Raw genomic sequence first — 15,483 nt, forward strand, 5'->3', positions numbered from 1 at the left:
ATTTAGAACTTTAACAACTTAAACAACAGAACGATAGAGCTGCAAAAACTACAAATTTGACATTAGCGTAAAAAGAAGTTTTTTTCGTTGCAAATGTTCTAAGATTTTCGTATATTTTTTAAAGTTTCAATAATGAAACCACAAAATTAAATATTTTATTTATTGTGTAATTTACTGAAATATAATTCAAATCTTTTATTAAAGTAGTAACAAAGTTTAAAAGAAATTTATTTTGCTAAATCCCGCATTATTTTTTTTAGTGCAAAATAGTGATAGTAAAATCAAAACTGAGTAATTGCGTGTATGTTAAAACTCTAAATATGCAGTTGTAGTTATAAAACAAAAACAAACTACAAAAATAGTACTTCATTATCAATCACATTTTTTTGACAGCACGTGCAGTACCTTATTGTTAAACATAGGATAAGTTTAATACTAGAACTTAATTATCAAAAACGCAGAATCCGTCGTCAAGTTTGGAGTAAGTTTTAGTACAAAATTGAGCAACTTAAACTTTTAAATTGTGTATTAATGTCGTATTGCAGCAATTTTGAAGCCAGGGAATAAAAAATTCGCGTGACTTTACAAAGATTATGACATTAATATAAATAATGCAATTTAATTATGGAGCATAATTTAATGAAATATAATTTTTGTACACAGTAAAAACCTTGGAAACAAAAAAGAAACTTTCATTTTAATTGATATTTAATATTGAATGTGCCACCAAAAAGTTATTTGCAACAAATAAAATAAATCTTGATTTTTTATGATAATGTAATTAACCGTAACAATAAAATAAATTTTATTCTTTTAATGTATAAAAACTTAAAATCAAAAACTTTTTAAATAATTGGGATTCTAACATGAAATGCCGGTTTTCAAACTATACATGAATTATTAGTGGAATTTAATACCGTTTTACCTTTCACTATTTCATCTATTTATTTTATTTATATATTACTTTTTATTTTAATTTAAATTTAAAATAACTAATTAAATATTAATAAGGTTTTGTTTTAGTATGAGATTTTTTTTAACATAAATATCTTTAACTTTTTTTGTATTAATTTTGCATTTTTTATACATATTTATAGCTATATTTTTACTAAATCTAAAATCTCTAAATTACTAGAACCAAAAAAAAAACCAAAGGAAAAAAACTAATGTAACTAACATCATTTTTTTTTAAAAATAAATTTTTAATAACTCTCTATTACTGTTATTATTAATCAATATTTCTTATATTTTCATTATTATTGTAATTGTAATTAATACTATCATTGTTATTAAAATAATTATTATCATTATTATGATTGTTATTATTACTGTTATAATTCTTATTGTTGTTATTATTATAACTAATATTATAATTATTTTTATACTTTTTGTTCTTAATATAATAATAATTATTATTATTATTAATATTATTATTACTATTATTATTATTATTATTATTATTATTATTATTATTATTATTATTATTATTATTATTATTATTATTATTATTATTATTATTATTATTATTATTATTATTATTATTATTATTATTATTATTATTATTGTTATTATTATTATTATTATTATTAGAACTAATAATAATTTTGAATTTTTTAACGAAATATCTTCTAATTATTATAACATTTTGGTTTTTTTTGTATATTTTTAAATTAATAATAAAAATATATTTATAATTTTCTAATATATAATTTGTATTATATTTAATAGCATTATAATATTGTGACAAATTATTATTAAGATGATGATAACAATAATAATAATCTATATTATTATTATAATTTTTATTATTATTAAATAATTTTGTAATTTGTTGGTGTATTTGTATTGTTTTCTTTTTGTCATTTTGTTTTAACTTATAATAATAATAAGAATTTAATGCTGGATATAATTTTTTAAAATAATGATAATAATAGTAATAATAGTAATTATAATAATAATAATAATATCTTATAATAAGCAATATTAATATTAGAACATTTATATTTTTGTAATTAATAATAATAATAATAATAATTATTACGATATTTTGTCACAACATATCATCATGGTTCTCAACATCATCATGATCATGATCATTCAAATCAAAATCATTGTCATGACCTAGATCTAAATCCATTCCACCATCATCATCATTGTCATCATCATCATCATTTTCGTTGTCATCATCATCGAAATCTAGTGAATGTTGATTACCCGGTGATAAACCATCAGAATGATGAAATGATTTTGAATCGCTATCGTCTTTCCATTTATCCATTGAACGACGTCTTGCATTCATAAAGAAATTGCCAACAGTAGTTGGCTCTAAACCCAGTTGTCTTGCAATTGTTACTTGCATTTCTTTTGAAGGCCTCTTGGTTTCCTACAAAATGAAAAAAAATAATAAGAAAACATTAAAATTATGTTAAAGAAATAAATTAAATGAAACAATATTCTTAATTTATACCATTAATAAAGTTCGTTTTTTCTTACCTTAAAAATAGCTTGTAAAGTTCGTCTTTGTAAATCTGTAAAAACCAATCGTGGTTTTTTTGGCTGTGGCATATGGTCCTGATGAATTTCTTCTTTCCTTTTGCAACCTTTAGTACCAGAAATAAAAAAAAATATTATAAAAATTTCATTAAAATAAGTAATTAAAATCTAATAATGTTTTTAAAAATTAAGTTCTTAAAATTAGAACTACAAAGTGTTGAAAGCTTCCTGTGCATATGGTTCATACTAGCTATTGTAAATTTCGCATTTTGATAGCTTTAAGAAAAAATAAATAAGAAAATTAATACATAAATATAAGAATATTTTCTAAAATATTCTTTAAAATAATTAAAAATAAGAACAAGTAAAACTTTGCAGTTCTAACTTTACAAAGAAAAACAACGAAAAACTCCATAATATTAGAGAAAGTAAAAGAAAATATATTTGTACTCACTACCCCGTTGTGGAATTTGAGCAGCTGAAAGAAAGAAAGAAAAAATTAAAACAAATTTAATTATTTTTACTTAATTAATAAAATATATATTAATAGGGATATTTAAAGAACAAATTTTAAATGATGAAATCCAATTACTAATAATGGAAAATTAAAAGCAAATTACTAATAATGATAAAATTAAAGCAAAATTTTAATTATTTACCTGCCATACGTAACGCAGACATTCTTTGATATTCTGGTTCTTGTAACCATTTATACATTCGACGAAATGTTTCACGACCGGATTTTAATTTTGACCAAGGTTTCGGATTTCTTAACAAATCGGATAATGTACCCTGTGAACGACATAAAACCCGTTGAGCGAAAATTGCTTGTGGTATACTATAACGTTTTAATTCAGCTGATATTCTTTGAGCTAATTCCTTTGTATTGATTTCTTCAATATCACTTGTTAATGTTGTAACAGTGATGGGACTACTATTAGCACAATGTGTTCCAATAATTGCGTTAATGTTATTATTATTACTGTTATTATTATTATTATTGTTATTACTATTATGATTGTTATTTGTATTTCCTTGTATTATTGAGGTCATGTTATTTACGGGATGGCCATTATGATGTGTAACTATTAAGCCATTATTACTATTATTATTATTTGCTAGTGTTGGCTTTGTTATAATTTGTCCAGAAGAATTATGTTGCTCCTGTTGTTGTTGTTGCTGTTGATGATGATGATGATGATGGTGATGGTGATGTTGATCGTTATTTGTTTGTTGCTGTTGGTGGTGTTGATGAGAGTGATGATGGTGTTGATGCATTGTTATCATTGGTGGAGGCGATGGTGATTGGGTTATAATATCATTATCACGATTTGTTATATGAGAAATTTGTACTAAACCAGACTGAGCCAATGGTGAAATTTGTGAATTAATATTACCATTACTATTTGAATTATTATTACTATTATTGCTATTATTATGATGTTGTGTTGTTATTGTTGCTGCTGTTATCGATGCTAAACTATTAATAACATTTAAATTTGCTTGACTATTACTATTAAAACCGGTCACAATTGAATTTCCATCATTTGGTGAATGATTAAGTGAATTCGATTGTGGACTTAATTGTGGACTATGCTGCAATAATTGTTGACGAGTATTAATAATATCTCTAGGATGATGTTGATGATGATGTTGTTGCTGCTGTTGCTGTTGTTGCTGCTGCTGATGATGATGATGATGCTGATGGTATGGGGAATCATAACCGGATGGTGATATACTTTTTTGAGGTGATGATAGTTCATTATGACTATAAGAGCTTTGAGGTGATAATGGTGATGGTTGCTGTGATATACCAATACCAGATAATGTATTTGTTGGTGATGTATAATTATGTGGTGATACCATACCAATTGACGGTAATTTATCATAATTATATGGTGATTGTACACCACTTAAACTACTTAAACTTAAACCACCTAAATTATTATTACTATTATTATTTTGTATAATGCTATTAAATGAATTACTGATATTGCTTGCATGACCACCATACGCAAATTTATCTGACATGGTAGATATTGGTGGTAAAGGTTGTAATGGTGTTAAAGTTGCATACGATGATGATGATGTTGGTGAAAATCCAGGCGGTGACATACGTCCATTAACTGATGTTAAAGTCTGATAAGTTGGTTCATGTAAAGAACGTGTAAAATCTGAACCATCAGCAATTTCAGTTGTTGAAGATGGCGTTAATTTACCAGGTGATAGTAATTGTGAATCATGTGAATCATCATGAGGTTGTACAATAACTGATAAGGCTTCATGATGATGATGATGAGGATGATGTTGATGATGATGATTTTGCTGTTGCTGCTGCTGATTATGGTGTTGATGATGTTGCCGACTGTTTTGAGTTACTGCATTAAAAAAAAAAAAAAAAAAAAAAATTATGCATTTTTATTATAAAATAAAGTTGGGTTTAATTTTTGTATTAAAATGCTGAGTTTTTGATAATTCGGTTCTAACTTCGCACTAAATGTGTAGTGGTAATAAAGTACTCCGGTGATGAAAAATGCGCTTGATATAGCGGTACTATCTTTTTAGTTTGTTTTATAACTACAACTGCAAGTTAAGATTTTTGAGATATACGCGTTGCGACTCAGTTTTTATTTTTCTGCTGGCGGAAATTATTTTGTATTTAAAATAAAAAAATGACGGATTTAGAGGATTTATTAGAGTAATTTTTTTCAAATATTGTTATTACTTTATTAAAAATTCTTAAATTTATATTTTTATGAACTGGAAAATAAAAAGTTCTGGGATAGAAGGAAACTTTGCAAAACAGACAAAAATCTTAGAACTTTAACATTTGATCATAAAATACCTGATTGATGGAGCTGCTGATGATGATTATTATGATGCATTTGTTTATCGATACTATTTGGTGATATTGAATCACTGCTATTGATACTATTAACACTATTGCCACCAGCACTACCGCCACCACCACTAACACTAACACTACTGCCTCCAGTTGTATTTACATCATTTACAATAATATCAATGTTTGCTAATTTATGTTCTTGCTTTATTAATTCCAATGTTGATATAACACTATCACTATTATTATCATTTGGACTAATTTCAATAACATTATTATTATTACTATTATTATTATTATTATTGTTACTGTTACTATCATTACTAATATTATTATTATTATTATTACTATTATTAAGAACAGTAATGCCACTGCTATGAGCAATTATTTTTGTTGCCTGTTGATTTTGTTGATGATGTTGCTGCTGTGTTTGATGATGTTGTGAATGTGGATTTGAGGGATTATTATGCTGTTGATTGTTATTATTATTTTGTTGTTGTTGATGATGTTGGTGGTTCTGATGATGATGATGGTGCTGTTGATGCTGCTGTTGTTGTTGTTGTTGTTGTTGTGAATGATGATTTAAATTAGTATGTATTGTATTATGACCACTTGTACTAACTGATAATGGTCCAAGTGTTATTGATGCAGCTGTTATTGTCGCAGTATCTTGACATTCTTGCTGTTGTTGTTGGTTATTATTGTTACTACTATTATTAAATCGATTGTTATTTCGATTATTATTATTACTATGATTGTTATGTCTATTTATTAAACTTAAATGATTAATATCATTATTATTTTTATTATTATTATTGTTATTATTATCCTCTATTAAATTTTGATGATTTTGTTGTATTTGCTGTTGTTGTTGATGATGATGATTATTATTATTTATATTATTATTTGTATTATATTGAATGTGATGACTACTATTATTATTATTATTATGGTTTAAATGATTATTATTATGATTATTTTTATTATTATTATTTAAGTTGCACACGATTTCTGGTGATGATAAATCAATTGTTAAATCATCATTATTTGAATTTGTATTAATTAATTGTGGTGGCGGCGATGTTGAGGATGTTGTTGAATCAATTGATGTTGTATCAATAATTAATTGATGATGATCGCTTAAAGTTGTTTGTTCAATTATACCAGTAATTGACTCCATATTATTATTATATTATTTTTTAAAATAAATAAATAAATTAAATAAATAAATAACTAAATAAAAATAATGAAAACAATAAAAAAAAAAACAACAAATATAAATCAAAATTTATGTTATTATTAACATTATTAAAATATTTTTCTAAATTTCATTATTTATCAAATTTTTTATACGAATCGTTTTATCAATAATAAATAATTAATTAAAATAAATTAAAGAACAAAAATTATATTACTGGTTACACAACGGGCTTATACGGTAATTTTTTGGTTATAAATCTTGAGTTATTCACTTAATTTTTTACACTTTTTCTATTTTCGCATTTTTATATAAATTTTAAAATATTATAAAATTAAAAGGTTGAAAAATTAATAATTTTTAATTTTCAGTTTTTTTTTTTTTTAGGTTTTGTTTCAAAACGATTTTGGTATTAATTCTTTGGGTACTGGAAAGGATACTTTGGTATCCTTTTCACAATTATTATAAATAAATATTGTTTAATTATAAAATTTTCCAATTTTTAAGCCATAATGCACTAAATTATTAAAATTTTTAATTATAATTTTAGATTGAACATCTGCTACCGCTTTGTTATTTTCTTTTATATATCAATATAATTAATTTTTGTTAATTTATTTTGTTTTTTAACTGACTTGTATATTAGGTTTTGTACGAAATAAAAGCTGTTTTTTATAGTTTTTTTTAATAATATAAATTTTATAATATTATGTTTTGTGTTTTTTTTTATGATTTAATTAAGATATTTCTTGTACCGTAAATTATTATATATGTATATACACATATATATATGTAGAAACAAAATTCAGAAAGAGTTTCTTGTTCATTTTATTAATTTTGTTAATTTTTTTTTTTATTCATCCTAATTAAATTTTCAGAATAACTTTTTTATTATTAAAAATATATTTTAATAGTTTTTTTCATAACTTTTTAATATTTTGCGATCATATTTAATTTGCATTTTATTTTTGTATTTTTTTTTTTTCATTTATTATATTTATAAATATATTTACACTTCAAATTTGATTAAATAAATTAAACTTTATATTTTTTTTTAATTATATTAAAAATAAATTGAGTGCTAAAAATAAATTTATTTTATTTTTTTTTTTTTTAATTTTAATTTGTATTATAGTTTTCATTATGTATTTTTTTATTTTTGTTATATGAACTATAATATATTATAGTACTTATACATAATAATTATATGTATATAAGTTTTAATGAACTATAATAATAATAATAACAATAATAATATAATTATATATATTTAAATTATAAAATTTTAATTGATTATTATTAATTTATAGATTTTAAATATGTGATTATTATTAATTTATACAAGAAAATTTTTATTGCATTTTACTTTCACAATTACAAAAAAAAAATTGAAAAAAAAAAATAAATAAATAATTAAATATGGTAATATTTAAAATGTGTTATACAATAATCATTAAAATAAATATTTATAAAGTTCTAGTGGTGGAAGAAAAATAAATAAAATATTTTATAAATATAAATAAAATTTATAATTTTATAAAAAAAATTAAATGTTATACGTATATAATAAACAGGAAACATTCACATACATACATATATATATAATTTTCATTTACATATTATTATGTACATTATTTGTATATAGTGTATGTATTTTATATATTTGGACTAGCATATTATTTCATTATTTGCTTGTTTTTAGTGTTTTTTATCACATTTAATGTATTTTTAATTCAAATCACTTTTATATAATTTATTTATTTTTATTTTTATTATATAAATCCATTAATATATAAGTGTTTTTGTATTTGTTTTATTCAACATTCAATATTTTTAACGTTTGTTTCTTCTGTATATGTAATCTTCAAATAATCTGTTTGAAAAAAAAGAAAAAATTAAAAATATAATTTAACTTAATTAATTAATATATGTTAATTAGTTATTATTTTAGGTTATTCAATATCTGATAAATAAATTTGTGAGTAATTTAAGGATCTCGAAAATTTAATGCAGAAAAATCTTCTATCCAAAACAAAAGCGAGATACACGATCAGGCTGTTTATATCTACTTAAAAAATATCTAATTCTTTTATAGCCTAATTTTATTCACTTTTTGTTCACTTTCAGATCAGAATTATCATTATACGTTTTTATAATGGATATTTCATTTTTCCAATAAGATAACTCATTTTTTCAATTAGATTTTTGCATTTTTTCTCAAATTATCGACTTTATTTTTAAAAAAAAAACTATACTTTTTAAAAAAAAAAATGAGGTACCCAATACCGACTCTCTTACTCAAAAATAACATTTTACAAATATACGGTAGTTGTTTGCTTTTATCTCACTTGCCGAGTAAAATAGCGAGATAGACGATCACGTCCTTAATTTGCTATTTATTATAAATAATTGTAATGAATGATTTCTCCTATAATTATGTCCAAAAATTATGGACGTTAAGTGAAATAATGTAAATATTATTTTCGATTGCTTTTTTATTAAATTTTTTTTTAAATTTTTGAAATGTTGAATAAAGTATTTTTTTCCATAAGCCCTTAGATATACAACAAACTTTTTAATCACAATTTTAGTGTAATTGAAATTTGTGAAACGTTATATACTGGAAAATTAGAAGAATTTCAAGGAGCATTTGAAATTAATTTTTTCAAATAAATATGATGGACTCTTAAAATATTCTTTTTTAATATTTTTTAATTAAATTTTTTAAAATGTAACTTATGTTTTTAGTTGTTAAAGTAAAAAATCCAAAAAAAGATATGCAACTCAATTATATTAGCATGTAAAATATATTTCAAAAATAAATTGCATATATTTAGGAGAACGTGAATTGCATATATTTAGGAGAATTCAATGAATTTAATTTTACAAAAATTTGTTATTTCTGTTTGGTGGTTGTATTTTTTTTTTTCCAAAATTACAATTAAATTAAAAGTTTTTATGAAATTAAATAACAAAAGTATTAATTTTTAATTTTTTTTATTCTTAAATATTCAATATTCACTTTTTTATTATTATTTTATTCCTATATATTGGGGCTATATATGTTATAATTATTATTAAGAGATTTTTTTATTTAAGGATTGTGTGGTGATCAGCTGGAAAAAAACAAAAGCCGAATAAGTAACCTGCATTTGGATAAAAATTATGATATGAATATTGAGGTTCAATATTCACTTTTTTATTATTATTTTATTCCTATATATTGGGGCTATATATGTTATAATTATTATTAAGAGATTTTTTTATTTAAGGATTGTGTGGTGATCAGCTGGAAAAAAACAAAAGCCGAATAAGTAACCTGCATTTGGATAAAAATTATGATATTAAATGGCAATTGATAGTTTTCGTGAGGTGTTAATAGCTAAATTGGTAATTTATGTTAATTGCAGTGAAAACAACTCTATTGTACATTGATCACGTCCTTATACCTGGGTCTGTTTGCATTACTTTCCCATTTATAACAATCTAGGCTCGTTAAATATAGAAAACAGAATACAATTTTCTGGTTTTTTGGAAATTTTTTAAAAATAATTTATTACCCTTTTTACCGAACGAATTGCATACAATAAGAGAGGTTATGAGGTGGCATCAAATTTTGGATGTCGAGTTTTCGTTGGGAACGCACTTCTCCATAGCAGGAAAGCGTAAATAAACTATTTTAAGAGAGATGTCGATTTGCCGGTTTGTGTGTGCAGGCGTGTATCTCAAGTTCGGCTGAACCCATTTTGATGAAATTTTATATGTAAGTTTATTTCCACCATGGCACGGATTGATCAATTTCTGGGATATATCAGGCCTCTTGAACCTGACTTTTTTGGAAATTGGACTCTGGAAGTTTAATATTTAATTTCGGGGTACTAAAACATTAGATCTATTAATTTTTGGAACGATCAGGGGCTGGAAACCGAACTGAGGGCCAACTTTACATTTCTTACCATATCTGTGAAACGGATTGATGGAATTTCTTGAAATTTGATATTTGAGTTCCGGTTATTACCAAAACTAACTAATGTACTTTTCGGGGAATTCGGGTAGCACAAACCGTAATTCTACTAAGAGCCTAATTTACACATATCTGGGCATTTATCATATCATAAAAGCTTACTAACTTCCTTGAAATTAAAAGAAAGTATTTAAAAGGCATATTTATAAACTTCTGCAACACTTTTGCTAAACTAGGCAATAAACATTGCCATCGGTTATGTGCTGACCACATTAGATTTTTGTTTTGGATATTATTAGGCATTAAGTACATTGCAACGCACGTTCTCCTCTTAGCCTCCTTTTCTTTTGAATATCATCGTTTCTTCCTTTTAAATATCACTATAGTTTCGAAACAAAAAATATTTAATGGAAACCCTTCTTTTTTTGTTTTGATTCTTATGTAAATAGAGTATAAAATTATTATATTTCTTTTTGTGTTTGTGCGTGATTTGCATAACTAAATATGTGTGTGTTGCATAATAAATCTATATAGAATGTAGTAATTTTATTTGTGACAGATGCTTTATAGAGCTAATTGTACAAGGTTTTTTTTTCAAGTATACAAGTATATGTGTTTAGTTGAAAATAAATTTGCATAATTTTTTCTCGTAATTTCAATTCTATTTGACTCTAATTTGTACATGTATACATAATATTAAAATCATGTGGCAGGACTATAAATTTTTGTTTTAAAATTTGTATGGGGTACCACTCTCTCCCTCACCTAAAAAGTTTACACCAAATTAAATATAGTGTGTCCCTTAATATATGTTAGGTGGACTATAATATATGTATTTATTAAAATTATAGTATAGAGATGATACTTATATCTGATATTTTATACATGTACAAATTTTATTCAAGCAAGTTTGAATGCTTACAGAATAGGACACTATAGTAATTTAACTTTAACGTAACCAATTTTTGTAATGTCATAAAAGTATATTCGTGGAAATCCTTAAAGAAATATGCAGAGGTATGCATTTGCATCATGCTGATCGCATATTTTTTTGTATACAATTCTTTGTATAACAAATCCGTATTCGTGTTTTTCTGGCCTTATAGGAAAATGTCAATTTTTAGGAGATTTATTTCTATTTTGATATTTTGACAAAATATTTATACTAAAATAGAATTTTTTTATAATTATGTTATATGGTTTAAACATACATGTATAACATATTTAAGATACATGTATGTTTAAACCATATATAACAACGTATTTAAGATATTAAATACAGGTGTTATAAAAAAATGGTACGAGTATAATGTATTTTCCGCAAAAATTAATACGTTATATATACATTTTATATACATCATCTACAATACACATCCATATAAATTCTATAAAGATGTGTTAAGTATGCATGCATATATCAAAATATATTAATATATGTACATATAAATGTATGTACTCACATAAATAACTACTGTTTATATTGAAACGTACATATGTATATAGGAGACATTATCGCTAAATCGTTAAGTATGTTATGACGTTTAATATCGCATAATATTGTAGTATTTATTTGTAAGAATATTTTATATATATGTATGTATGTACATAGAAATATAGTGTAGTATGTATAATATGTATAATATAATTTCAAGGCTAAAATATAATATTATAACAGATATATGTATAACATTATTTTATGTATGTATGTATGTTTGCATTAAATATAACAAAATATAACAATATGCAAAAGGTAATTAAAATACATAATAAAAATGTGTTGGCCAAAAAAATTCAAAGGGGAACAGCGTCTTCTGGTGGTTAAAGAACGGTACTATTACTAATTAAATTCTAGTTTAATAAATTTTATATTAATAAATTTTATTTTTTTTTTTGTAATTTTGTCTTAATTTAGTAATTTTTAATGCACTTTCACCTCCATATATTTTATATTGAATATATATATAATTATGTATATGCGAACACATATAACCTGACATCCCCGGTTATAGACAATATTTAAAACTTAGTAATAATGTCAAAATTAAAATAAGTATGTAAATATATATATATATATATATATGTATAATGATTATGTAGAAATAATAAACAGTTTTAATTAAATAAAAAAACTACATTTAAATCTCCTTTGCAGCTTATCAAACCAAAAACCTATATATATGTACCTACTCCCCTTTCATACATCCCTTTCTTCCGCTCTCCTCCTAAAATTATTCATTCAAGCATAGATAGAAATCGCTTACATTCCATTTTTCTTTTTCGTTATTTTCACCCTAAATTTTTTGTTAATCTCTTCTTTCAACCAATTATTTTTGTGTGTCTGTGTCTCATACAAATAAAAAAAAATAAAATAAAAACTAAGCTAACAACCCCCTTTTTCGTTTCTTCCGCTTTTTTAACAATTTTCTTTTTAACTTGTAACCATATTGTATTTTTTCTCTACTTTACTTATATCAAATATATATATATATATATAAATAAATATTATGTTACATGTTATAAGTTTTTTTTTCATTACAACATGTGCAGAAAAATTTTATATCTACGGTAAATATGTGTAAAAAAAATTAGAATATTACGGGCGGATTATAGTGTTGTTCAGTTGAACGTCAATAAAATGGTTCTATGATAAAAATAGTTTCCCTACATTATAAGTTCTTGTATTCTCCTTGTATCCTCTTTAATATTTTCTAACTTTCTTGGAAACTGTATAAAGGCTATAAATACATAAATGTTTGTATCCCCCCCCCCCCCCCCCTTCCCAATAAATGGTGCTAATTTATCTTCTATAAGTTTAAGTATATTAATTATATGTAGTTCATATAAATGCGAGCCTACTGTAATTAAAAAATTATTTTCAAAATTTGTATATAAACAAAGATACTACATATTATTACATAACACACATTTTATAATAAGAAAATATTGACATTTATTTGACATTTTGTTTACACTTTCATTATAAGATATGTACATGTACATATATATTATGTATGTATACAAAAATATGTAAAAAAAAAAGGATTTTTTAAATTAATGAATATTTTTATTTTAAAATAAAATTAAGACCAAAAAAAAAAAAACAACAAAAAAAAATAGAAATGTAGAATTTTTAATAGGTGCTAAACAACAACATAATATATGTATAACAATATGTATGATTATATTTATGTATGTATATATCAATGTGCATATATATGTTTTTACAGTATTTATAGTATTCTTATAATATTTTAATATACAATAACAATATCAATATTGTTATACTAATAATATGTACATAATATATATATATATATATCAAGCTTGTATAACAATATTTTATAATATGTACATATATTAAAATAACGTGAATATTTTATAAACATATATAATCAGAATTCATAAAATAAAATAGGAAAAAAAAACTGTCATACATATAATAATAAAATCATCATAATATATAAAAACCGTAAGTATATGTTTATAAATAATTTTTATAAATTTTTTTATATATAATTTTTATTAACAAATACATTATTTATTTTTTTATTATTTTTTAAAATACAGTTGTATATTAATATCATATTTGTAATATAAATATTTTTTTTTACATTGATATATACATATATATTTATGATATTGTTGTGATTATGATTGAAATTTATATGCTATACTTTTGCAATATTATTTATTTTATTCTAGATACAATTTATACTAAATTTATTATATATAGAATATAATATATATAATATATACATATGTGATAATTGAGCATAGAAATTTGATATAATAAATATGTATGTATGTATTATAGAATTAGTAAATGTAATATAATAAATATAATAAACAAGTTAAAATGCCTAAAATAAAAATGAAAAATAAAAAAAAAAAACAGCTATTTTATATTTACTTTTAAATTACATTCATATGTACGTGTTCCAATATGAAGATACATATGTGAGTTTGGATGTGTATTTTAAAAATTTTATATTCCCCCCCCCCCCTTCACCCCATTTCGGTTTCATTTACATATTGCCTTGCGCCGCCGTCCCACCTCTTCCGACCCCACTCCTTCCCACTCTCCTTTCGACCACTTTCTCTAGCCTCTTCCCCCCCCCCCCCCTTTTTCTCCACCTTTTCTTCTTTTTCTTCCTATTTTTGGTATTTTTTCTCTTTCTCTCTTTCACTCTTTGACTCTCTATATATATTGCATGGTTATATACGGTATTATAATAACAATTGCTACTATTATTATTATTATTATTATTATTATTATTATTTTTATTACTGTTATTATTATTATTATTCTTATTATTATTATTACTGTTATTATTATTATTATTGTTATTGTTATTACTCGTATTACAAAATAACCCTGTTATTGTTATTACTATTGCTATTTAATTTCGTAGTTTCCTCTTTGCTTTTGTCCACTTTTTGACTACATAAAAGTATATTTTTTATTTTCACCATTGAAAAAAAATATTTTTTTTTATTTAATTTTAATTTTTATTTTCCACACGCATATTTTTGTTTTTGTTTTGTTAATTCTAAGGTTGTTAGGTAAAAAATTCTAATTTTCGTGAAAATTTGGAATTTGTTTCTTTTTTTATTATTTTTCTAAAATAAAAAAAAAATTTACCTATTTTTTACTGGTTTTTTTTTTCGTTTTCTATTCCTATTTTTTTTCTTCCTTGCTATGTAAATCAAATGTTTTTTTTTTGTTTTTTAATGTAAAAACTTTAAAAATTGTTTTCAAATATTTTCTTTTTTTTTAATTTAAAATTTTTTTAGCATAAAATTTTCTAAATGATTTTGAAATTTATATTTTTTAATTTTATAAATTTCTTGCTTCACTTTTAATTAACTTAAAAATAAAGGTTAATAATTATTTAATATATTTTGTTTTTTTTTTTGTTTCAAAATTCAAAACGCAATTTTTAGAGAGTGTTTAAAAGAGAAAAATGATGAAAAGAAAAGAAAAAT

General features: G+C 22.8%; 1 protein-coding gene across 1 annotated transcript; it reads right to left on the bottom strand.

Annotated features, from left to right (window-relative positions):
- Nucleotides 1-1,845: 1,845 nt before the first annotated feature.
- LOC129616273 (homeobox protein onecut) lies at nt 1,846-7,535 on the bottom strand. Its single transcript, XM_055531843.1, has 5 exons — nt 5,339-7,535; nt 3,153-4,871; nt 2,948-2,971; nt 2,494-2,600; nt 1,846-2,383 (listed from the first exon to the last, which is right to left on the bottom strand). Exons 1-5 carry the CDS (start codon nt 6,513-6,515, stop codon nt 2,051-2,053), a joined length of 3,360 nt encoding a protein of 1,119 aa, XP_055387818.1. The 5' UTR covers nt 6,516-7,535; the 3' UTR covers nt 1,846-2,050.
- Between the last annotated feature and the right edge of the window lie 7,948 nt (nt 7,536-15,483).

The sequence above is a fragment of the Condylostylus longicornis genome, unplaced genomic scaffold (assembly GCF_029603195.1).
Source record: "Condylostylus longicornis isolate FDR11 unplaced genomic scaffold, ASM2960319v2 ptg000169l, whole genome shotgun sequence".
NCBI lineage: Eukaryota > Metazoa > Arthropoda > Insecta > Diptera > Dolichopodidae > Condylostylus > Condylostylus longicornis.